Genomic DNA, 24,435 nt, shown 5'->3' with positions numbered 1-24,435 from the left:
CGGAGCCGCGCGCTCCCTAACTACGGGGACGCCCCCGCCACGTCTCACCGCTTCTCGATGGAGTCGACGCTACGCAACAGCAGCAGCCACAAGTCTGAAGTCGCCTGGGGCCCTGGCGACAGCAGCAGGTGGTGGCCGGTGACGCACAGCGTGCCGCGCAGCGGGGGCGCCTCTGGGCCCCGCAGGAGCTCGGCTTGGGCCCGGCCGGTACGGATCAGCTCTGAGAACTCCATTCTGCTAGCGGTGGGCCTGGGGCCCAGCAGAACGACAGACTCCAGGGGCGTCAGGCGGGGCGAGCGCGGGCTCCGAAAGGGACAGGAACTGGCTGGGCAGCTGGCGACGCCGGCAGGACAGCTGTTAAGGAGGCCCCTTGGAGAAAGAGATCGCACAGTTTCACAGGAATTTCCCCCTTCTATTGCCAGCACCTCGTAGTAAGGACCCAAGCCGGAACCTGTTAGGAAACCTCAATTTCATCCTCTGTGAAATGGGGAGAATTATCTTGCGTAAAGCCATTTTACGTAGTGCCTGAGTCGCAGGAGGCGCTCAATATTTTTCTTTTTTTTAAAACTTTGGGGTGCTGGTACTCCTGCTGATTGAAAAAAGAAAGAAAAATACTACCTCTTCAGTACCCTGCTGGAAAGAGTGGGTGTGAAACTGGGAACTGTCTACTTCCTCCCCTATGTCTGAGGCTGCCTGGGGAAAATCCCTTGGTCCACCTTAAATGCAAGCAGCTGTGTAGCTGTCGCCCCTCCTCCACCACAGCTGGAAGTCCCTGCCTGACAGCGCCCTCTATGGGGGCCACTTCTGGCTTAGTCCTGCCCTCGGGAGCCCCATCTCCTATCACTCCATCCTTTGACGGAATATGAATTGCCCATACATGGAGCTGAACCCTATATTTGGTGTTGGGACCCAAGGATGACTGAGGAAGGTGCTGTTCGGAGGGTCTTCAGTCTGTCAAGAGACACACTTAAGCTGGTAAATTATAAGAGTTTAAACAGATTTACTGGAGGACTCATCTATCCATCCAGTTATTCTTTCATTTCTTAAACATTGATGTAGCACTTTGCTAAGTGCTGATGACTAGGAAGAAGATAAACTCTTGCCTTCCAAGGGCCTTCTTGTCCACTAAGTTCCAGGCTTGTGTGTGTGTGCACAAAACCCTTTTCTCAAATAAACAGGTGAAATCATAGGTGGGCCCCCATAATATAAACATAAAATTGGAACTTCTCTATGAAAGGAAGTAGACATAAAAGGGTACAAATTGTAAAATGCCAGATCAGCAGCATCAGCCGGGATAGGAATTCATTAGAAATGAAAATTATCAGGTCTTACCCCATACATACTGAATCAGAAACTCTAGGAGTGGGGCCCAGCAATGTGTTTTAACAAGCTTTCCAGGTGATTCCAATGCATGCTAAAGTTTGAGAACCACTGGAAAGTATACAAAAAGGCAAAACTCATCCGTGCTATCAGAAATTAGGGTAGCGTTACCCTTAGGAGAGTAGTCCCAGGCCAGGAGCACAAAGCCGGCTTCCTAGATGCTGGTAATACTCTGTTGCTTGATCTGGGTGCTGGTTACATAAGCCTGTTCCGTTTGGGAGAATTCATCAAGCTATGTATTTATGACGTGAATTTTTCTAGGTGTCTGTTATATTTCAATACAAAGTGTAAATATAGGGCTCTGGTTGGAGCCCTGGGAGGGGCAGGGGGAGGAAGGTCTAGGAGCCCGTCCACAGCTCTGTCCTTACCTGGCACGCAGTCCTTGAGGGATTTTCAAGGGAACCTAAAGTTCCTTAGAATATAGCTTGAAATCATCCCTCTGTCCCAACAGAGAGGCAGTGACTTGTCCAAGGTCCCACAGAGCCAGCACCAGAAGCCAGGTCTCCTGACTCCCAGGCCAGGATCTGGACACTATTCCTTTGCTGAAGGGCCAGTGTCATGAGTGAGGACAGGGACAGCTTGTCAGTCTCCTGTCCCCTCCCCACTCCCTTAACTTGCATCTTGGGAAGAGGGCCAAGACTCTGGTGTGAATGATGCTTTCCTTATCCTGGAGCAACTTCCTTTCTGGGAACTGGGTGTCTCCTTCTGGGCAAAGACAATAAAATTTATCCAAGGGACCAGAGGAGCAGGGCTCCTCCTGCCCCCACCCGGATGGGCATCACGTGGCTCCCTGGTTAGCAGTTCAGGAAAATCCCAGCCGTTGCACAGTTGGCCTCCCATATCCATCTCCTCACCCACCCTGACACACTCAGTCTCTGGGACCCACCTTGAACATTCACCATTGCCCACTCCCTGGCACGCTTTCACCCTCAGCTTCTGCCACCTCTCTCTGGGCAATATTGCCAGCCTTTCCCTAATCCCAGAGCTGCAGCCTTGCCCTGTCACTCACCCCAAAACCCACCATGTCCCTGGGGCCACTGAAATTTCAGGCAGTGGGTGAAGAAGATGAGGAGGATGAGGAGGAAGAGAGCCTGGACTCTGTGAAGGCACTGACAGCCAAGCTGCGGCTGCAGACACGGCGGCCCTCATACCTGGAGTGGACAGCCCGGGTCCAGAGCCAGGCCTGGCGCAGGGCCCAAGCCAGACCTGAGCCAGGGGGACCTGGGGCCATCTGCGGCTTCGACTCAATGGACTCCGCCCTTGAATGGCTCCGACGGGAGCTGGTGAGTCTGGAGGGGTGAGCAGCCTTATAGAGGGACTCGGAGCCAGTTCTCCTTAGGGCCCAAGACCACGGGTGTGGGGAGGGGATGAGAATGGACCCCACCTCCAGCAACCGGCCACACCTGTGGCCCTGTCTTGAGGCTGAGGAGCCAGGGATAGACTTGTCCAGTGTTTCATTCAGGGAGCCTTGCTGAAGAAGGATTCCATCCAATCTACTGACCTTCTGCTCCTGTGGCTCAGGGGACAGAGCCCTGCCCTTGGTGGTCACCAGTTACAGGTGGGGAGGGCATGGCCTCTCCTACTCTGGGAATTGCTATATCCCAAAAGTACAAAATAAAGTTCAAAAGGAGGCACTGACCACGCTGTAGGCAGAATCTGAGGAGGCGAGTGTTGAATAAGTGGCTCAACCCGCTATGTGCAAATATAAAGAGGTGGAGGCTCCAGATGGGAGATTCTGCTTGGTTGATCTGGGATGGGGCCCCAGGCACCTGTATTTGTTTAATAATGGCTCCTTAGCCCGGTTTTAGAACCACCAGTGTGGCGCAAGATCTGAGAGAGAGCGAGAGATCAAGCTGAGGTGAGGGTGGGGAGGACACAGCCAGTGCAAAGACCCAGGGTGTTGACAGGAAGGGAAGAATGGCGCTGAGCCGCTGAGGGCGGGTCCGGCAGGCTCACGCCCCCTCTCGGCCGCAGCGGGAGATGCAAGCTCAGGACCGGCAGCTGGCGGGGCAGCTGCTGCGGCTGCGGGCCCAGCTGCACCGGCTGAAGGTGGACCAAGCCTGTCACCTGCACCAGGAGCTACTGGACGAGGCCGAGCTGGAGCTGGAGCTGGAGCCGGGGGCTGGCCTGGCCTTGGCCCCGCCGCTGCGGCACCTGGGCCTCACGCGCATGAACATCAGCGCGCGGCGCTTCACCCTCTGCTGAGGGGCACCCGCGTACTTCCTGGGGCACCCGCCGCCCCTTCCCCAGCCCACCCGGGAAGGGAGAAGGGAGGGGTGCCCCAGAGGCGCCAGCACCTGGCAGCGGTGGGGGTTGGGGGCCACTCAGCTCTCTGGGAGCGTAAAGTGCTAGCATCCTGTCCCCACTGCTGCCCCAGCTGGGGGTGTGCGGGAGGAAGGGGAGGAGCTCATACACCCCAGGCTCCTCAATAAACGCCCTTTCTGCTTCCCACCAAGGTCTCTGCAGTCATTTATTCAAGCCCAAGGTCGCTGTATGTCGTTTGTTGCTGGGACCAGGGATTCCACTGCAGGAGAGAAAGCTGGGGCTAGGGATGGAGACGGACTGATGGATCTCCGTCTCCCCCACAGCTCCAGCTCTCTCTCTATCTTATCAAGGTCAGAACTGGGAAAGAACTTAAAATCCTAAATCACCCCCAGGGAAGGTGACTTAGGTAAATGGGCAGATGAATGGGTTCAAAGCCAGCTCCACGCTTTATTTATGTCAGACCTTGAAGAGGTTCCTTAACCCCTGAATCTGTTTCTTTACCTCTAAAATGGAAATGCTAATTCTCACTCTACAAGAAGTTGAATATGTCTTAAGTGGGACAATGCACAATAAGCACTCAATAAAGATGAACTGTCTATTGCTTATTGTTGCTATCACCAGCGGTATTATTACTGTTGTACTGAGGCCCAGAGATGGACTGTGAAGTGCTTAGGTTCACAGCAAGGGCGGCTGGGGCCTGCAGCCTGGACTCTGTGCTCTGCGTCACTCTGTAGGGTTTTTTTTTTACTTTGCATCTCTCAGCCTTTGTTTCTGTGTTACCCTCTTTGTCTGACTTTCCAACTCAGGCTTCCTCTTCCCCCCACCCATTTCCTGTCTCCCCCTTCCCTTTGCAGCTGAGGTGCACACAGCATCAGCTTCGACCTCACAAACCCCAACAATGCTCTGTGGGCTCCCCTCCCCCAACCCGCTCACTCATGTAGGCTCAGGGGTGGTGACGCATTTATACTTTCCTCTAGGTGAGGTCAAGGCCCAGCTCTTGGGCCTGATAGAGGCCACCTGGAGTTCCTCATAACACTAGTGACCTGGCTTTCAGCCTATGATGGGTGCCACCTTTAGCCTGGCCCCGGGGGAAAGGGAGACTCTTGGCCTGCTAGCCCTTGTGACAAGTTTCCTGCCTCCTGCCTACAACAGAAAGTCCTGCCAGTCAGCTACCTGTACCTGGGGGCCTGGGCAGGCGTGTTTGTTCTGTCTTCTACCTGTTGCAGGAGATGGTGCCAGGCCCTGCGCCTCTAACGGGGGCTGTGGCCTTGCCTCCACCTGAATTAGAAGTGTTGCCCTACTCTACAATCATAATTAGTGGGTGTTGTCCTGCCCTCAGCCTACAGCAGAGGCTGTTACTCTGCCTTCTTAAAGACATGGGGTTGTCCTGCCTGATTCCCTAAACAGCCTGTTGTCCGGCATTCTGTCTGTAAGAGTGGTGTTAGCCTACCCTCTGACTATAATAAAAAAGCTATTGGGGCTGGCCCGGTGGCGTAACGGTTAAGTTTGTGTTCTCTGCTTCGGCGGCCCGGGGTTCACAGGTTTGGATCCCGGGCGCAGACCTACTTACCACTTATCAAGCCATGCTGTGGCAGGTGTCCCGCATATAAAGCAGAGAAAGATGGGCAGAGATGTTAGCCTAGGGCCAATCTTCCTCAGCAGAAAGAGGAGGATTGGCAACAGATGTTAGCTCAGGGCTACTCTTCCTCACCAAAAAAAAAGGTATTGTCCTGTGCCCTGAGATGCCGTGGCTATTGTCCTGCACTGCCGACTGTAGCAGTTGTGTTAGCCTGACATCTGACTGTTATGTGGGGGTTCTGCTCTCCAACTATTTAACAGGCATAGTGTCCTCTCCTCTGACTCTGAAGTGATGTTAGCTTTGCCCTCAGACTGTAATGAAAGGGTCACTCAGCTGTCAGACTGTGGCAGCAGCGCTACTTGCCTTTCACTGAAAGCTGAGCATGTCTGCTTTGCCCCTTGCTCAGTGGGGTTTAAAGGCTGCCCTTGAATCTCTTGCTGAGGTGCACCCTGGGGAGCAGGAGGGAAGTTCCATCAAATATCCTCCAAGTGCCAACCTCAGGGTGAGTAGAGCCTGGGCTGGAGATGTAGGGGACCCCCAGGAGCTGAGGAGCGGGGGGCTATGGCGGCAGGAAGCTTAGGGTGCTGGAGGCTTGTGGTTGGGCGGCTGGGGCCCGGTTGGCTGAGGAGCCCTCAGGAGGAGGCAGGAAGTCAGGGTGGGACGTGGGCGCGGGGAGACAGGCGGTGGCTACGACGGCGAGGGGAGCTGAAACTGTGTCTGGGCAGCCAGGCTAGGCCAGAAGGACCATGTGAATGGGGCCAGAGGGCTCCTGGGCTGGGCAGGTAAGGAGTACTGGGAACAGGGGTCCAGGGGCTGTAGTGGGGGGTCTGATAGCAGAGGGCTGCTGCTGGGCATGGGGCCAGGCTCCCTGTGTATCCAGCAGCCCTTCAAGCTGAGGGGGGACAGCAAAACCTTTCTGAAGGTCCGGGGGAGGCATGCAGACAGCTGAATCACCTCTTTCCTTCATGGTTGTTGGCTCTTGCCACACTGCCTACCATCAGCCCCCACCTCACTGGGAGCATTTTTCTTGAAGATCTGGCACACGGAGTGTCAGGTAGTAAAAAGGCCTCTAGAAATCCCCAAGTCCAGTCCCTTACCCCACAATGGATGAGCCTCCTGAGGCCCAGAGAGGACAAGGCACTACCTTCCCACAGTCTCTCAGCAGGGCAGCGGCAGAGTGGTGCCAGGCTGTGACCCCCCCATGGAGCAGGGCGATAGGCTTGAGTTAGGGGACCCAAGAATCCTTCTGGTTTCTGGGGCATACCCAGGTGCCCCAGGTGACAAGAACCTCCTGAGAGAAAGAGGAGTCACCCAGAGCATCCAGATGGACACGTGAGAAGTGATTTAGCCTCAGTGACCTGTGCTGCTTGAGAGACGGAGGAGTGTCCGGTTGGGAGCGGATGGATATGTGAGGGTATATTTAGCATCTGGGATGGAGCCTCATGGGCGGAAGCATCTGCCCGGGCACTGGGAAGTTGGAGGGAGAGAGAATGATGGGAGAAGGGGAGAGGAAGAGCTATTTTTATCCCCGATGGAGGTGCAGTTGGCCCTGGGCAAGGAACATCTGAACTTCCATCTGGAAAGTTGCCATTCCTGCCCCTGCCAAGTGCCATAGGATGTCCTCCCCTCTCCCCTTGCTCCCTCCCGCTGCAGGCCCACACACACTGCCACCGCATGTGTAGAGCCAATTGGTCCTGCTGATTCGTGCTTCAAACTCCAGGAAGGTGGAGGCCCAGCAAGGCATAGTCAGCTACCTGCCCACTCCTTACTTTCTAACTCTGAGCCTTCAGTTTACAGGGGGAGTCCCCACCTGAGCAAGAATTTCCAGGTTTCCTCTGCCTCAACCTTCCGCCTTTGGAGTTTTTCTTGACACACAATTTCCGCCTAGTCAGCATGCCCCAGCCTTTCTCCCGTCCCCAACTACAAGGCCTGCAGCCTTTTGTGGGAGCTGGGAAAACATGCTGGCTCTGCCTGCACTTCAGGGGGACTCATCCACACCCTGGATGGGCGGGGCAGTCTCTCTCACCCACGCTGTGCTCATAGATGACTCAGATGGGGTCCCTCACCCTCGGGGCTCAGGGATGGAGGTTCTTCTCCACGGAAAAGGGGCCAAGTGATGGGGCAAGAGAATGGGCTGAGGGCTCAGAGGACAGGAGAAAGCTTCCCTTAGGCGATCCGGAAGGCTTCCTGGAAGAGTCAAGGCAGTTCTGAGAAGGACAAAGACCCATTTTGGAGAGCACCTAGGACATGAGGCTAAGGTCACTGTTCCTGGGTTCTGCTCGTTGGGTACCACAAGGGCAGACACCTTGGAGCAAGACCCAATGTGAGAGAGCCAATGAGGATGATGTAGTGCAAAGAACGTGCATTTCAGACTCAGGCAGACCCAGCTACAATCCCGGTTCCGCCATTTCCTTGAATGAGTGGCTTCACCTCTCCGAACTCCAGTTTACTTATCTGTAAAGCTGCAATAATAAATCCCTCCCTTACAGAGTGCTTGTGGGGAATCAAAGACAAAATAATGACTATGATGTGCCCTGGAGAGTACCTGACACATAGCAGGAGCTTAACAGAGGTTAGGCTCTCCCTCCTCCTGCAAATGGTGCACCAAAGGGACAGCTGTCCACACCCGAAATTACTCCCACTCAGCACCTTGGCAGGACAGCAAACCACACATTCCCTCACACTTGTGGTGTGGCTTTGCGAATGAGCTTATTTCCTGTGTATAGCGGGTGTGAGAATTCTAGGCTGAGCCACAGGGTCTACCGTAGAGGAGGGTCCCACACACAGCTTCACACACACACACACACACCCTCCCCGGCCCAAACACCATTCACGTCATCACTGGAAAGTGTACATGTGCATGTAGGCTCAGAGGCAGAAGTCGGACCTACACATACGACACACACTGGATCCTACAAATCCATACACACACCCACAAGCTCATGGCTTTGAGGCCAAGCTCAATTCAGTGAAAGCAATGCTAAGGAGAGCTGGGTGTGTGGGTGGGATGAGGGCAGGCGGGACCAAGACACCATCCAGGGATGTGGCCTCTGACAACCAACTTCAGGGTTGGTTTTAAAGTATCTGGAGCTGCATTTCCAACGCTTGTTCTAAAAAACACTAGTTCCATGAGACATGGGGAAAGACAAGGGTTCTGGGGCCAAATTAGCATGGCCTCAGCTACAAAGTGTCCCGTATTAACTTCACAGTCAACGTTAGCTTGTCGAAGTCCTGAAAGTGCCCCCAGAGAAGGAGCCTGATGGATTTTGTCTGACCCAGTGTTTCACCAACTTCCTTGGTCGCAAAATCTTTTTTTCCCGTATCACCTATTCTATGCCTACACCTCTTGAGACAAGGAGAGGAGTGGAAGGGCGAGCTGTGCAGTTGAGCATCCTCAAATGATTGTGTCTCTTGGCAGAGTTTTTGCGTTGGTGGTGGTTTTGTTGTTTTTTGTTTTTCAATTACGATATTAGCACATGGCGGTTTTTAAAAGTTCAGACAGCACAGAGGCCTGTAAAGAAATACAAGAAATGCAGATCCCTCCAATCTCACTTCCGGGATATGCTCACCATAAACAATTTGGTGTGCTTCCTTCCAGATTCTCCCATGTGTGGCTGCTGCAAAGCATAGCGGGCAATAGCCTAGTCTCTGGAGGCAGGTAGACCAAGGTTCAACTCGCCACTCCATCACTTATTTGTTATGAGGCCTCAGACAAATCACTTTACCCCGTGTGGGCCTCAGCTTTTGCATCTGTAAAATGGAGATAATAATAGCACTTACTTCATAGGATTATTATGAGAATTACATGAAATCATGCAAATAAAGGCTTAGCACAGAGCCTGGCTTAAAATACATACATATTTAAATGCAAATAGGCTTGCACTCTACGTTCTATTCTGTAACTTGTTTGCCGTGTTATATCTGGGACATGTTTCCATGTAAATACGTGGAGATCTACCTCATCTTTTTAATCGTTTTGGCTAAATATCATTAACTTGGTAGATGGGTAATAGTGGTGATTATGAGATGCAACTTCCTGGCAAGAGTTGCTGTTTTGTGTCATCAGTGTTGTTGGGAGTCACAGACATTACCGATCAGTGAGCTGAAGACAGGCCTTCCTTATGGCCTCCTGGAAAATGGAGTGACCTGCCAGAGGGGTACCCACCTCTGTCACAGGGGGCAGGGCCAAGTGGACGGGAATCTCTTTGTCTGTTTACCTCTGTTTCTCCAGCACTAGATCAGACCCTGGCACATAAGATGTACTCCTTAAATTTTTGCCGATAAGCTGGCCCATTAAGAAAATTGTGCCTCCTCTAACTCACCAACAGAGGCCTAAGCCCAAAGTTCTGTCTCGTAGTGCAGCATTTCCCAAAATATGGCCTGTGTGCCATTGACGAGGGTGAGTGATTTTAGGGGGTAATGAATGGACGTTTACAAATGTGAATTTATGTATTATGTGTTTATTTCAATGTATACTGATTTCTATTTATGGCTGGTGATACTGGTTTTCCATTTATGGTAGTGAAGTTTCCATTTTAGGTAAATATATTAAAGGTAAACAGGTGGTCCGTGGAAATGCCAAAAATCACGAAGGAGAATGAAAATGACTGATAATTTTAGTCTAGAAAATGTTTAAGGCTGGGGTAATGAAATCCCCACGCTAGCCTCGAATAAGTATTGTTCTCATTTATTTAGTCTTTGCTATGTACCAAACACCATGTTAAGCACTTTGTTATATGGGATCATCTATATATTACATATAATGCTCACAACAGCCCTAGAGGAGGGTGCTATTTTTATTGCCCTTTTGAAGATGAAGGAACTGAGGGAGGCTCAGAGAGGTTTAGTAAGCTGCCCAAAGGCCCTCTGCCAGTGAGTGACTGGGAGGCCTCGAGATTGAACTTGGGTCACTATGACACAGACATGGTGAGCTGAGCCTCCACACAACCTACAGACTCCCAGAAACTTTAATAAAGCAGCAAGGATGCCAAGCTATAAGTAAGGCTCCATCCTGTTAAAACCTCCATGACACAAAATGCACACAGAGGTATAGGAGGGAGGGGACTCACTAAAAGGGATTACTAGGTACACACAAGTTACTAGTTGGAAGGCCTCTCCCCAAAACACCAGCTTTAGAATAATTGCTCTATAGCCCTTGTGTCTGGCAACAATTAACCAGCAGAATCAGTTCTATGTTCAAGCCACTCTCAGCCTGTGAGAATAAATCCATCTTGTTTGCATATAAGAGAAGACATCTTTTTGTTCTCCGTTTTTGTGAACTCTGTGAACTGAGTTCATTCAAAAGTGGTATTATATCAAAAAGGAACACATGAAAAAGGAGGGAACTCAGGACACATCCCTGTTTTACCCACTAGAAGTTATTTACCATACCTACCACTTCGAATTCTTGAGTGTCATGATGGAGGTTCTGTCTGGCCATCCATAGCTAAGGCTCTTCACTGAACATATGCAACTTTGCCAATAACCAAATCTTGGCCAAAGAAAAAGGCCAAGAAAATGTTTTAAATTATTCCTGACAGCTTTTGCCACAAGGTGGCCCAGAGTACAATGGTCTGCTGTGGAATAGCCTGCCTGCTCTTGACCTAGAGCATTAGCCTGAGAAACCCAGGCAAGAAGCTGGCACACATTTTGGACAGAATGTTCCATAAATGAATAGGTTTACAGGTAAGAGGAGGAAAAGTGTTTCCTTTTTCTGTTCTTTTCCTTTTTTTTAAGAAGACAAAACACATTCTAGGCCTAGCCCGGCAAGATCATATCTATGGAGTTGATAAAAGTGAAGTTGGCAAGAATCAGAACTCATCGTGATATGATTTCTAAACAGCCCTGAGTTTAGAAAATCTAGTCTAGGAGCTTCATGCAGCCCGGGATTTTTGATCAATTCTATACTGTGTGAGCAGGGCCACTGTGTGTGTTGAGCACTGTGCTGAGGGACAGGAAGTGTGGGGACTGAAATCTAGCCCTCATTCCACTCTCCAAGTTTGAAACCACAGCGAGAGGTGCCCCTTTATAATTGGCACAAAGTGCTCCGTGGACCATGGGCAGCTTTGAGTTTGACCAAGAACATTACAGACCCTAGTCAGAGGAGGTCTAGAACCTACAAAATTCCTGCTATTGACTTTGAATTCCTGAGTTGGGAGAAGAGAATGTACTGTTTCATTCATCCCAGAATTTGCCCTCATTGCTGGTTTTGAGAGCCCTGGGGATTCCCTAGATCTGTTTTGTTTCTTCTTCTTCTTCTCTCTTTCAGACAATGAGAAATTTATAGTAAGCTTTAATTTTGATTTTATTTTTACTGACCTCATTTATTAACCTGATTAGATCGTTTTGGCTACCCAGCAATCTTTGTCAAACTAAGACCAGAAGGATGGGACCCACATTTTGTATAACTAGATATATGCATATATGACCTCACAATTACATAGGGACAGGCACTAACTATAAATGCCCACATTCTGTTATACATCCATCTGCACACTCGGACTCATACACGCCCACGGGTGTGCACAAGTAAGCACGATGCTCACTGGCCTCCATCTGCACAGACTTGCATTCACCAGTCAGGTCGATGTACACTCAGAAACATGCATTCTAGGTAAAAGGAGAATTGCCTTGGAGAGAAAAGCCTTTGTTAACAGCACGATGATCAGATTTTGGATGGAGAGTGGACCGCACTCTGTCAGACCTCCCTCCCTACCCTGTTTTCTCCATGATCTCTCAGGATATCCCACCCCCTTCAGACTTCCCTCGTTGTGAAGAGGAGAGGAGAGGACCTTGATAAAAAACGTAGGGGCCTGATCTGAGTTTCACCTCAGCCAAGAGCCCTCATGTGCTATTGGGAGAATCACTTAACCTCTCTGATCCTCCAGCCTCTTCATCTTTAAAACAAGGCTAGTAAATTATATCAGTGCTTCTAAACTCTTCCCTCCCAAGGACTCCTTTGCCCTTCCCCTGTTGTACCACGCCCTCATGGAGCTCATGATTTTGAAGTTTTTGCCCACTAAACTACCTCGTTTAGGTACTAATTTTCTTGTTTTCAAGTTCAAATTTTAATTAGAGACTTAACTAAGTATGCATTGAAGAAACAATAATACAATTTGTCAAACTAAGAAACAAATCATAGTACAATTTCCCTTCAGATTTTTGAAATATTGGAATAACCTGCAGGCCTCCAACACTATCCTGGGGCCTCCTAAGAGCATGTAGCTCCCAGTGGCTGGAAGCCACTCACCAAAATAATCTCTGGCATTGCCAGATCCTGGGGTGTTATGATTGCTGCCAGGCCCTACACTCCAAAGCTTACACTTTCGTAGAGGACAGGATGTACTACCTGCAGTTAGAGGACTCCAGAAGCACAAAACAAGCCACAGAAGAAACACTAGGGGTCAGATACCCAGCAGAGTTACAGAGTTCCTTTTAGCTTAATGAACACACCTTGACTTTCTCTCACTCCTGGCCCCAGTCTTTAGGGATGTCAGGTCCTCTCTGATAGGCCCAAATTCAGTTCAGGATATAGGTCTTGCCTGTATGCTCTCCTACCCTACACTCTACCCTAGCCCAAGTGTGGTTCATTTTCCTTCCCCCCAGCCTGGATCAGGTACCAGCTTCCAGCCCTATGGTCTCCAGCCTAGATTCCTTCTGCCCTTTCTACTGGCCTCTCCTTGGGCTGGCCCCGTGGCTTAGCGGTTAAGTGCGCGCTCCACTACTGGTGGCCCGGGTTCGGATCCCGGGTGCGCACCGATGCACCGCTTCTCCGGCCATGCTGAGGCCGCGTCCCACATACAGCAACTAGAAGGATGTGCAGCTATGACATACAATTATCTACTGGGGCTTTGGGGGAAAAAAAAAAGGAGCAGGATTGGCAATAGATGTTAGCTCAGAGCCAGTCTTCCTCAGCAAAAAGAGGAGGATTAGCATGGATGTTAGCTCAGGGCCGATCTTCCTCACAAAAAAAAAAAAAATGAATCTACTGGCCTCTCCTCACTGCCTCACTGCTGTACCCCAGTTCATCCCCCTTTCTCAAACTTTTCTCATCTTTCTCTTACCCTTTTCTGAAGCCTCCAAGAATGTCAAGCCTGGAAGGGACCTTCCTGATCTAAGTCCACACTACATATGATGTTTGTGTTCTCTCTACAATATAACCAACTTGTGGTTTTCCAAGGCCTGTTTGAATATCGCAAACTACAGGATGCCCATGACCTTACTAGATAGCCCAGCTCGTCCCAGGCTGGTTCCGGGTTATCAGTCCTTTTCTGGAGGCTTTTGCTGCTAATCAGTTCCTAGCCATAATAAAATTAGCAGTCAAAAAGCCATTTGCAGCCACAGATGGGTGGACTCTGGCCAATCAGGATTTCTCTAATGTCTCCCGCCCACCCTCCAGGACTCCTAAGAGTAGGGAGAAGAGTGAGTGTGTACCCTTTTCCTTGAAAGTCTCTCGATTTGGCTTACAATTCCATGTACATTTTGCATTTACCCCCATAATAGATCTATGCTTGTTTGACTATGTGAATAAGGTCAGGTAACACTCACGCTCTGGGAAGATGCACACCCATGACTTCTGGTACCCATGAGAGGTTATGAGTATCTCAGTTTAAGAAACATGAGCCTAAAGCAAAGAGGATTATTTACCAGTTCCATTCTCCCACCCTCCAGAGCAGCGGTTGATCGTGCAGAATGGGCACTGGTGGAAGTCTTTCTAAGCTCCAAACTAAGCTAACATTTATGTAAGCTTATGGGAAAAGGATGATGATTCCCATTTGACAGAAAAGGAGAAGTAAGGCTTAGGAAGAATGATTTCAGCAAAGTCACACAGTAAATGTCAAAACCAAGATTTGAACTTTGACTCTGGGGCCTGTCCTTGAGTCTTTTATTTCTTTAAATTGAGGTATAATTGACATATACCCTTAAGTCTTACTAACCAAAAAACCTCCACTGCTCCCCACTTCCGCTTGGTCCCACCATGGATTAGCAGCTCTAGCTGTGCTCTGCCCCAAAGAGGTTGTGTGAGTTTCAGCAGGCCTCTCTGGGCCTTGGTTTGCTCGTCTAAAATCAGAGGTTAGACTTGGTGGTTTCTAAGACTTTGCAGACGGGAGAATCTGTGCCTTAACCCTCCACCCACCAGTCAACAATTATTAACGCCCACTAGTTCTGGGTGCCAGGGCATTCAGGCACATAAAGCATAGTTTCTGTTCTTGATGAAGCCCTCATCTCATCAAGGGCGTGGGAGCAGCAATGGGACTGACATATAAATCAGCCTGATCATGGCACTCAGGGCCTAAGTTGATGGTTGTGGTCTGAGAAGAATGTTGAAGGAGCAAAGAGCATTGGGAAGGCTTCACGGAGTAGATGATATTTGAGCTGAGCCTTGAAGGCTGAGTTGGAGTTCAAGAGGTGCACAAAAGAGAGCACTCCAAGGCAAGAGAACCTCATGTGCAAAGGCAAGGAGTAAGAAAATAGCGTGAGGTGTTTGGGAAAGGCGAGAGTAGCTCAGAAAGAGGGCTGTGTGAGAGTGCGGGTTGGGGTGCTTGTGTGTGTGTGTGTGTGTGTGTGTGTGTGTGTGTGTAGTAGAACAGACTGAGGTGGTGGATTTGATCTTGATATTAAAGGATCTTGAATGCATGGTAAATTAAATTTTATCTGAGGACTAGTGCTTTCCAAGCAGTTCTGAGGAGCAGCTCTGGGGAAGGAGGTGCCTTGGGGGCTCCTAGGGGCTTCAGAGCGAGGCCCCCATTCTGCTTCAGGAGGAACAGGTCCTGTTTTACCTGCTTATCTACGGGGTTCTGCTTGATTTCATCTGACAAAAAGTTTCCACTGCTGAAGCAGGCAAACAAATGAAAAAGTTATGGCCAATAGGGCCGCCTAAGGGTTTTCTGCTGGGGAGAAGCAGAAAGAACTTTCCGAAGGAGACTTTGTGTAAGGGGGTGGGGGGGCAGAGGCCTGATGGCTGACCTTTGGGAGCAAGAGTCTCTTATTCAGCTTCCTTGGCTGAATAAGGAAGAGGGGAATTGTAATTAGGATGTGGGGCGCACACACCTCTCTGGTAGGGGAGGATCAAAACCTAGGTCTCCCCCAAGGCTTGGGGAAGTTTGTGTGATCTCTCATAGGTAGTCCCCCAACATGGGGGATGGGCAGGGAGAGAGGGAGCGGGGAGAGGCAGGAAGTGGGCAACTAGACTAACAAAGGTGCTTGTGGCGGTTTGCCCACCCCAGGTGGGAGGGCGGGGCCTAGGGGCTTAGCCTGGGCCGTGTGTGACTTTTGTGGCCTGGGGGCTCAGAGGGAGCATCAGCCGGGAGTTACCATTTCAGCTTTTCTGTGGCTGGTGAATGGGGGGTGGGGGGCTGACAATCTTTGGTACTTCTGGAAATTCCCAGGGCTAGGCCCTAGCATGTCTGATGTTGGGGGAGTAGATCCTGGGGGACCCCCTTCAACCCCCTCTCCATTTCCCCAGGGACCATGGGCTGTAGCTGCAGCTCAAACCCTGAAGATGACTGGATGGAAAACATCGATGTGTGTGAGAACTGCCATTACCCCATAGTCCCACTGGATGGCAAGGCCATGGTAAGAGGCAAGACAAGGGGCTTGGTGAGGGAGTTGGGTGGAGCGCACAACCTAGAAGAAATAAATGGACCACCACAAAAGGTCCTGGGAATAATAAAGCGGCTCTCATTCCTAAAATACAGAAAGGAAAAGAGGCTCTGAGAGGGAAGGGACTCTCCTAAGGCCACACAGCAAGTAGTTGGTGAATTCAGGGAAAAGACCCAGCTAGGATGGAGAAGTGAAGGAGAGCAGGGTGGTGGGGAGGGGAGCCAGGGTCTGACTGAGCTGCTGTTCTCTGACCTCGCTCTCATCCTCTACTCCACAGCTACCTATGCGGAATGGCTCTGAGGTCCGAGATCCACTGGTAACCTACGAGGGCTCCAACCCCCCAGCCTCCCCTCTGCAAGGTGACCTCAACCAGCAGGGTTGGGAAGATAAGGCCTGCAGATCTTCAGCTGTCGGCCTCCATCTCCTCCCCACCTCCCCTCTACCCTATCCTGCCTCTTGCCCTCAGTCTTGTCCGCTGCCCGGTAACTTCTGAACACCATGCTCCCAGCCGAGTCCAGGCCGCTTCTCCCTGATGCCCCCTGTCTTTACAGACAACCTGGTTATCGCCCTGCACAGCTATGAGCCCTCCCACGATGGAGACCTGGGCTTCGAGAAGGGCGAACAACTCCGTATCCTGGAGCAGTGAGTGTCCCCTCCACCCCACCCATCCTTGCCCCGCGGGAGTATGTGAGGGAGTGGGGATCCCGGGTATCGCTGCCCTCCTGCGGCCCCTGGCTGGCTTGCAGTGGGCGCCCTTGAGACAAAGTGGAAGGCTCGAGGGCTGAGCTGGAGGGTGGGGTGGCATGGCGTAACTGGGAGCTCTGAGGGAGGGTTTCCAGCTGAGTCCAAGGCTGGGCAGACTGCGCTGACTGCCGCTGTCGCGCAGGAGCGGCGAATGGTGGAAGGCACAGTCCCTGACCACGGGCCAGGAAGGTTTCATCCCCTTCAACTTCGTGGCCAAAGCGAACAGCCTGGAGCCCGAACCGTGAGTGGGGACTTGTCGTGGGGATGGATGGGAGCAAATCTAGGGACTCCGGAGCAGAGCCCCTAGGGGTGGTGGTGAGTGCTTGAGGGTGATGGAGGAAGAAGGGACCCACAGTCGACAGCCTTCGCTTCTGCCTTGCGCAGCTGGTTCTTCAAGAACCTGAGCCGCAAGGACGCGGAACGGCAGCTCCTGGCGCCCGGGAACACGCACGGCTCCTTCCTGATCCGGGAGAGCGAGAGCACCGCGGGTGAGGGGCTGGGCGGGCCCGGTGGGCGGTGGGCGGGGCCGCGGGCAGCCCGGAGGTGCGGGCCGGGTGAGCTCAACCGGAGGGGCGCGGTGGCCGAGGCGTGACTCGCGGGAGGCCCACCCGCCCCCCCCCCACGCCTCTTTTGCGTTCGTTCACCCGTTCTTTCGTTCAGGATCGTTTTCGCTGTCCGTCCGGGACTTCGACCAGAACCAGGGAGAGGTGGTGAAACATTACAAGATCCGTAACCTGGACAAAGGCGGCTTCTACATCTCCCCCCGCATCACTTTTCCCGGCCTGCATGAGCTGGTCCGCCATTACACCAGTGAGCCTGGCAGGAGCCCCTGGACGTGCGCCTGAGGCTCCTTCACCCGTGCCCTATCAGCCTGCCTCCCCCAAGTCCCTCTCAGGGGTACCCTCCACCCATCTCTCAGTATGCTCCTTCATTCCCCGCAGTGGGCGAAGTGTGGTACCCTATAGCCCCAGGTGGCGGGTGACAGCCCAACACCTCCCCTGCCAGTCCGTTTCCCCTAGATCGGGACTTGGCGAGGCGGGGACTGGGTGGGGGCACTGGAGTATCGCCATACTGACAGCCCTACTCCTCTGCCTTGTCCTCGCAGATGCTTCGGATGGGCTGTGCACGCGGTTGAGCCGCCCCTGCCAGACCCAGAAGCCCCAGAAGCCGTGGTGGGAAGACGAGTGGGAGGTTCCCAGGGAGACGCTGAAGCTGGTGGAGCGGCTGGGGGCTGGCCAGTTCGGGGAGGTGTGGATGGGTAAGTGAGGCCCTCCAGGACTTCGGGGAAGTGGGGAGGGGAGGCGTCCGCTGAGAGCCCCGCAACAGCGCCCTGTTTCAGGGCAGCTGCCTGGCTCTGGGGACACGGGCTCTGAGTACTCCCCCAACCTCTCCTTGCCCCAGGGTACTACAACGGGCACACGAAGGTAGCAGTGAAGAGCCTGAAGCAGGGCAGCATGTCCCCCGACGCCTTCCTGGCCGAGGCCAACCTCATGAAGCAGCTGCAACACCAGCGGCTGGTCCGGCTCTACGCGGTGGTCACCCAGGAACCCATCTACATCATCACGGAATACATGGAGAATGGTGGGGGCCGTTTGTTGTTGTTATCTGGCTCTGATTCTTGGGAATATAAGATCTGTCCCTTTTTCAGGAAGGGAAAAAAGCTGTTGACTGGTGAATGGATTCTGGAAATGGCAAATGGGTTTTATCATGTGGGCCAACTTCAATTGGTAGTTGCTTGGAGATCTGTGTTGAGAAAGATTTTGAGGCTCATTGGAAGTGAGTGTTAGGATTGATTATCAACCTCGTGGACATGTTGGAGGAATGGCAGTATATGTCCACATATTTACTGCATCTGGGTGAGGCCTTTATCTTTGGTAACTAATTCAGCACTCATACGGGGATACTCAGGTTGCTGTCATCTTCACATAAGGTTTTTTTTTTTTTAATTTTTATTTATTTATTTTTTTCCCCCAAAAGCCCCAGTAGATAGTTGTATGTCATAGCTGCACATCCTTCTAGTTGCTGTATGTGGGACTCGGCCTCAGTGTGGCCGGAGAAGTGGTGTGTCAGTGCGCGCCCGGATCCTAACCCGGGCCGCCAGCAGTGGAGCGCGAGCACTCAACCGCTAAGCCACAGGGCCGGCCCTCACATAAGGTTTTAAATTCTTGTTTAAAGTGCTATCAGTCACAAGCTCCATTCCAGCAACTCCCATCCCTGGTCTTCCCCTAGTCACTCTCTGCTACCAGAGAGGTGGTCCCTCAGGCCCCCAGGCATCTCTTTCCATACTCCATTAAATACATTCCGCACACATTTTTTTTTTTTTTTTAATGAGGAAGATCAGCCCTGAGCTAACAGCCGATGCCAGTCCTCCTCTTTTTGCCAAGGAAGATTGGCGCTGGGCTAACATCCGTGCCCATCTTCCTCTACTTTTTTTATATGGGACGCCACCCCAGCATGGCTTGACAAGTGGTGCATTAGTGTGCACCCGGGATCCGAACCTGTGATCTCTCGGGCCGCCGAAGTGGAGTACACGCACTTAACCACTACGCCGCTGGGCTGGCCTCTCAGCACATATTTATTGCTGCTTACTTTGGGCTGGGCACTGGGAACATGGATGGACGAAACAAGGTTCCTGCTATGAGGGAAACCTCATTTTAGTTATGTGCACTAGGAAAACCAGAATTTGTGCCATAGGAAAGTTCCAGCATACCATGGGGAATGTAGATGATGATACAATTTATTATGCTGGTAGGATCTAGAGAGGCTTCCTAGACGAATAGTCTAGCTGAACCATGAAAGGAAAGTAGAGTTTTCTATTCTTTTTTTTTTTATAATTTTTATTTATTTAATTTTTTCCCCCAAAGCCCCCGTAGATAGTTGCATGTCACAGCTGCACATCCTTCTAGTTGCTGTATGTGGGACATGGCCTCAGCATGGCCGGAGAAGCGGTGCGTCGGTGTGCGCCCGGGATCCGAACCCAGGCCGCCAGCAGTGGAGGGCGCGCACTTAACCGCCAAGCCACAGGGCCGGTCCAAAAGGAAAGTCGAGTTTTTAGGAGGCAGAGATGGGACAAGGAGACTTTGGGTGAAAGTCCAGTGGTTATGTGAAAAATCTCAAAATTGTCTGGGGAGGGTGGAGTGAAAGAGGCAGGAGTGGAGGGAGATAAGAAACTACATATGTTGGGCCAGCCCTGTGGCTTAGCGGTTAAGTACGCACGCTCCGCTGCTGGCGGCCCAGGTTCAGATCCCGGGCGCGCACCGACGCACAGCTTCTCCAGCCATGCTGTGGCCGTGTCCCATATACAGCAACTAGAAGGATGTGCAGCTATGACATGCAACTATCTACTGGGGCTTTGGGGGAAAAACTAAATAAATAAAATTAAAAAAAAAAAAGAAACTACATATGTGGACCATGCAACGCTTTGCATGCCTGGCTGAGGAGTTTGAGCTCAACCCATTGGTGACAAGAAGTTTACAGACCCCTCCAAGCATGCCCCATCCTACTCCCTGGGAAAAGACCTTCATATATCCTGGGCACTCTGAACACACACTCCTCCATTTTCAGCTCTTACTCTTCCATTCCGTATGTCAGACACTGCTTCTAGACCCCTAGTTAGAGAAGAGTCTGGGAGCTTCGCCCCGGGGCAACTTGGGTCAGCAACTCTTGCTTCTGCCCACAGGGAGCCTGGTGGATTTTCTCAAGACCTCCACAGGCATCAAGCTGACCATCAACAAACTCTTGGACATGGCAGCCCAAGTAAGGAGACTGGGGAGGGGCTGGGCATGGGCACAGGCCAGTGGGGTATGGATGTCTGGCCCAGGACTGGTGACCTGTACCTGGCCTGCAGATTGCAGAGGGCATGGCATTCATTGAAGAGCGGAATTATATCCATCGTGACCTGAGGGCCGCCAACATCCTGGTATCTGACACCCTGAGCTGCAAGATCGCAGACTTTGGCCTAGCACGCCTCATTGAGGACAACGAGTACACAGCCAGGGAGGGTAGGTATGGGATATAGGGGAAGTCTGGAGCCTGCAGGGTCGGGCTAAGCAGACCCAGGTGATCTCGCTCTGCCTCCCTCCAGGGGCCAAGTTTCCCATTAAGTGGACAGCACCAGAAGCCATTAACTATGGGACATTCACCATCAAGTCGGACGTATGGTCTTTCGGGATTCTGCTGACGGAGATTGTCACCCATGGCCGCATCCCTTACCCAGGTCAGGACCAAGGGCAGGAACTGAAAGGGTGGTGGGGAAGGGCAGCAAATTCACGTCTTTCCACTCACTTCTTCCCAGGCTCAGAATCTGAAACTTCCTAGCTGCTTCTCCTCCATTCTCTTGGGGGTGGGACTCCAACATCCCCAATCATGTGCCACATCTCCCAGGGCTGGCTTCCATCTCTGTCGCTGGCTCTCTCTCCCTTCAATAATCCCAGCTCTTTTCTTCAGTTCTAACACAGGCAGGCTAGTGTAGGTAGAAGATCTAGCCTGGGAGGCAAGAGGCATGCCTTTTATTACCAGATCTGCCACTGATGCTAACATTCTTTTTGGTTTTGATCAGATCACTCCTTCTCGCCCTATCAGTAAAATGTGAGGTTAGAACAGTACCTGGCCCTTACTAAGCACTCAAGAGTGTCAGGTTTTATTATTATTTATTTATTTATTTATTTTTATTTTTTTGGTGAGGAAGACTAGTCCTGAGCTAACATCTGTTGCTAATCCTCCTCCCCTTGCTGAGGAAGACTGGCCCCGGGCTAACATCTGTGCGCATCCTCCTCCACCCTATATGTGGCACGCCGCCACAGCACGGCTTGATAAGCGGTGCGTAGGTCCGCACCTGGGATCCGAATCTGCGAACCCCTGGCTGCTGGAGCGGAGTGTGCGAACATAACCACTACGCCACCGGGCCAGCCCCTCAGGTTTTCTTATTAATCATCACTTTGGGCAGGTGACTTCACCTCTCCGAGCCTTAGTTTTTTTTTTTTTTTTTTTAAAGATTTTATTTATTTTATTTTTCCCCCCAAAGCCCCAGTGGATAGTTGTGTGTCGTAGCTGCACATCCTTCTAGTTGCTGTACATGGGACTCGGCCTCAGGATGAACGGAGAAGTGGTGCCTCGATGCGCACCCGGGATCCGAACCCGGGCCACCAGCATCGCAGCGCGCGCACTTAACCACCAAGCCACAGGGCCGGCCCAGAGCCTTAGTTTTCTAATATAAAAAACAAGACTATTTGTGAAAGAGCTTGTGCTCACTAAACATTGACTTCCTTTCCCTCTGAAGCTTTCCATCTAAAGAGTGAAAGAGACATGCAAACAACGAATTCCCACCCTCTTCCACCCCTCCTTCTACCTCCTGGACAAAGTTCTTTATCCCTGAATACAGCCAAGGCAGGGATGGAATTTTTTGAAAGGAACCTGCTAGGAAACTCTGGGAAAAGGAAACGGAACACAAAGACAGGGTAGGGAGGTCATGGAGCACAGTAGCCGGATTTGCAGAAGCTTCCCGCATCCCCAGAGCACTGCGCACAGAACTTTGCTCCTGGGAAGGTAAAGGCACCTTAGAAGCAGGTGAGAGTCTGAAGGAGTTCCCTGCCCTGAACTTGCCCCCTCACAGAGTCCAGGGGCAGCGGTGGGGCTAGAACCACACTCCAAGTCGTCCTACCAAGGGCCCTCACTGCTCCCTTAGAGAATTTCTCTATTAGAAGAAAACAGGCAGTGAAAGAATGATGATAAATGGCAACTGACACACGGCTTCAGGCTCAGGGAGACAAGGGGGAGTAAGGCGGACCTGGGTGAACTTGCATCTGCTCCAGCAGTTGGTTGCTATTAAGACGTGGGGGCCCAAAAAGCAGAACTTTTGTTTTTTCAAGAGAAGCCAAGGCTTGAAGTTTTAGGAGAATTTGCCCATTTTCAAATATTGGTGATTGATTCAAATTGTTTAAAAACACAACAGGGGCCAAACCAAAGCAGGTCTGTGGTTTATATTTAGGCTGGGTGTAGCCTATGGGTTTGCACCGTGGACTCTAACCACAGGTGTTTAGTTCCCCAGCCTGTGTCCTTCAGTGTCCTGATTTTGAAATGTGAGGGGCCCATAGCTAGAAACCTCCTGGGGGCGGCCTGGGGAAGTGGGGTCTCTATGGACCAGGGTCAGGTCCCAAGCTTTGTAGAAGCAAAACTTCCATTTTGTTAGGACCCTATAAGAGTTTAGTCTTTGGAGACTGCCTGCCACAGTCTCTTCTCAGGAGACCGAAGGAGAAACCAGAGGCCACATGGGTCATTTAGAAACAGGAAGTGATGTTTCTGCCATGACCACGCAGTTCTCCAGAGCAGCTCCTCTTGGGGGTCCACGTCCTAGGAGCCTCCCAAGGGACCCATCACAAAGGGTGGGAACTGGCCCAAAGATTATTTCCTCTGGGTCGTGGAGGGGCCTGGTGAACCTTCTCTGCCCCATGTCGGGTGTGCTTTGCTGGGGCCCAGGGTCCATCTGGCTTCCTGATGTAGCATCTCATATGTTTCTTCCCAAAGCTGGAGAAGCCTCACCATTGTCCTGGCTGTGAGCTTCCATCCTGCCCTGGGCCCTGACCACCCCATCTTTCCCCACCAAATAATAATAATCACAGATACTCTTTATGTAGCATCTCTTCTCCAGGCACTATACTCGGTGTTTTATACACACTCTCTCATTCAATCCTCATAACAACTCTATGAGGTAGGAGCTACTATTGATTCCATTTTCCAGATGAGGAAACTGAGGCTCAAAGAGGTAAGGTGGCTCACCCAAGATTTCACAGCCAACATATGTGTGTCGTTGAGTGTTCAAGCCATAGCAGACACTCCAAGTGGAACTGCTGACATTTAGCAGGGACTGCTGGTATGGCCTTACCATTGACGAAGACCAAGATCCTTTTGGATTGGTGCTCACACCATGCAGTTGTTAAATATTCTGAACATCTTCCCTGTCTGTGGGCTTCCAAAGTCTGGAGCCTTGGGCCGGCTCCATGGCTTAGCAGTTAAGTGCGTGCGCTACACTGTTGGCGACCCGGGTTCGGATCCCAGGCGCGCACCGACACATCGCTTCTCCGGCCATGCTGAGGCCGCGTCCCACATACAGCAACTAGAAGGCTGTGCAACTATGACATGCAACTGTCTACTGGGGCTTTGGGGGGAAAAAAATTATAAAGTCTGGAGCCTTGATGTTGTTTCTCCCATTAACCTCTAGGGATGACCAATCCTGAGGTGATTCAGAACCTGGAACGAGGTTACCGCATGGTGCGACCTGACAACTGTCCAGATGAGCTGTACCAACTCATGATGCTGTGCTGGAAGGAGCGCCCAGAGGACCGGCCCACCTTTGACTACCTGCGCAGCGTGCTGGAGGACTTCTTCACAGCCACAGAGGGCCAGTACCAGCCCCAGCCCTGAGAGGCCTAGCTGGCTGGGGCCTGGAGCCCTCCCCCATCTAGCCAACCCAGCTCTGGGAGATAACAGTTCTTGTGTCATACCCATGTGGCCTATGAACGTACGGACTCTGCACCACGTGAATCCCGCCCATGCATGACACACGCACTTCTCGTGTCTTATACACGGGTTCTGTAGTTGTGTGGGCTCTGCACATGTGTCTTGTACATGTGTGCCCTGTGCATATATGTCTTGGACACTTGTCCCTTTCTGGACCCTCCCACTTCCGGAGACCACCAGAGAGAGGAGCGAGGCCTGTGATTGACACCAGCTTCTGCTCGCCCCCTTTTCCTTTCCCCTGGTCATCAAGAAGCTCCTTGAGGGCCAGGACTTTATCTAATACCTCTATGTGCTCCTCCTTGGTGCTTGGCACACATCAGGAGCTCAATAAATGTCTGTTTGTTGATGAA

At 51.6% G+C, this 24,435-nt stretch overlaps 3 protein-coding genes across 4 annotated transcripts in view; 2 read left to right on the top strand and 1 right to left on the bottom strand.

Moving 5' to 3' along the window:
* LOC101399553 (myotubularin-related protein 9-like) overlaps positions 1-8,854 on the bottom strand; it is a 14,981-nt gene extending 6,127 nt beyond the window's left edge. The window contains exons 1-2 of one of the 2 annotated variants that reach the window (XM_087446377.1): positions 8,794-8,854; positions 49-369 (exon numbers count right to left, since the gene is read on the bottom strand). In XM_087446377.1, the coding sequence (XP_087302503.1) occupies positions 49-369; positions 8,794-8,852 (380 nt within the window). In that variant the 5' untranslated portion in view covers positions 8,853-8,854. The remainder of the gene's footprint in view (positions 1-48; positions 370-8,793) is intronic. The other variant, XM_014784106.2, reaches the window with a different exon arrangement.
* Positions 363-3,824, top strand: FAM167B (family with sequence similarity 167 member B). The gene is made up of 2 exons (XM_004425893.3): positions 363-2,663; positions 3,355-3,824. Exons 1-2 carry the CDS (start codon positions 2,403-2,405, stop codon positions 3,583-3,585), a joined length of 492 nt encoding a protein of 163 aa, XP_004425950.1. The 5' UTR covers positions 363-2,402; the 3' UTR covers positions 3,586-3,824.
* On the top strand, positions 5,899-24,435 carry LCK (LCK proto-oncogene, Src family tyrosine kinase). The gene is made up of 13 exons (XM_004425894.3): positions 5,899-6,006; positions 15,690-15,799; positions 16,104-16,185; positions 16,378-16,468; positions 16,713-16,811; positions 16,955-17,058; positions 17,231-17,380; positions 17,676-17,828; positions 17,972-18,151; positions 20,250-20,326; positions 20,418-20,571; positions 20,655-20,786; positions 23,787-24,435. Exons 2-13 carry the CDS (start codon positions 15,695-15,697, stop codon positions 23,987-23,989), a joined length of 1,530 nt encoding a protein of 509 aa, XP_004425951.1. The 5' UTR covers positions 5,899-6,006; positions 15,690-15,694; the 3' UTR covers positions 23,990-24,435.

This window comes from Ceratotherium simum, chromosome 22 (assembly GCF_057802395.1).
Source record: "Ceratotherium simum simum isolate JZ-2026a chromosome 22, ASM5780239v1, whole genome shotgun sequence".
Taxonomy (NCBI): Eukaryota; Metazoa; Chordata; class Mammalia; order Perissodactyla; family Rhinocerotidae; genus Ceratotherium; species Ceratotherium simum.
Note: the sequence above shows the minus strand (reverse complement) of the source record. Positions and strands in the feature narration are given on the sequence as shown.

Excerpts from the sequence above, each read along its gene's own strand:
- FAM167B (XM_004425893.3), top strand. The coding sequence starts at position 2,403 with ATGTCCCTGGGGCCACTGAAATTTCAGGCAGTGGGTGAAGAAGATGAG. Across the intron at positions 2,664-3,354 it reads AATGGCTCCGACGGGAGCTG|CGGGAGATGCAAGCTCAGGA; the intron begins GTGAGTCTGGAG and ends TCTCGGCCGCAG.
- LCK (XM_004425894.3), top strand. The coding sequence starts at position 15,695 with ATGGGCTGTAGCTGCAGCTCAAACCCTGAAGATGACTGGATGGAAAAC. Across the intron at positions 15,800-16,103 it reads CACTGGATGGCAAGGCCATG|CTACCTATGCGGAATGGCTC; the intron begins GTAAGAGGCAAG and ends TCTACTCCACAG. Across the intron at positions 18,152-20,249 it reads CACGGAATACATGGAGAATG|GGAGCCTGGTGGATTTTCTC; the intron begins GTGGGGGCCGTT and ends TTCTGCCCACAG.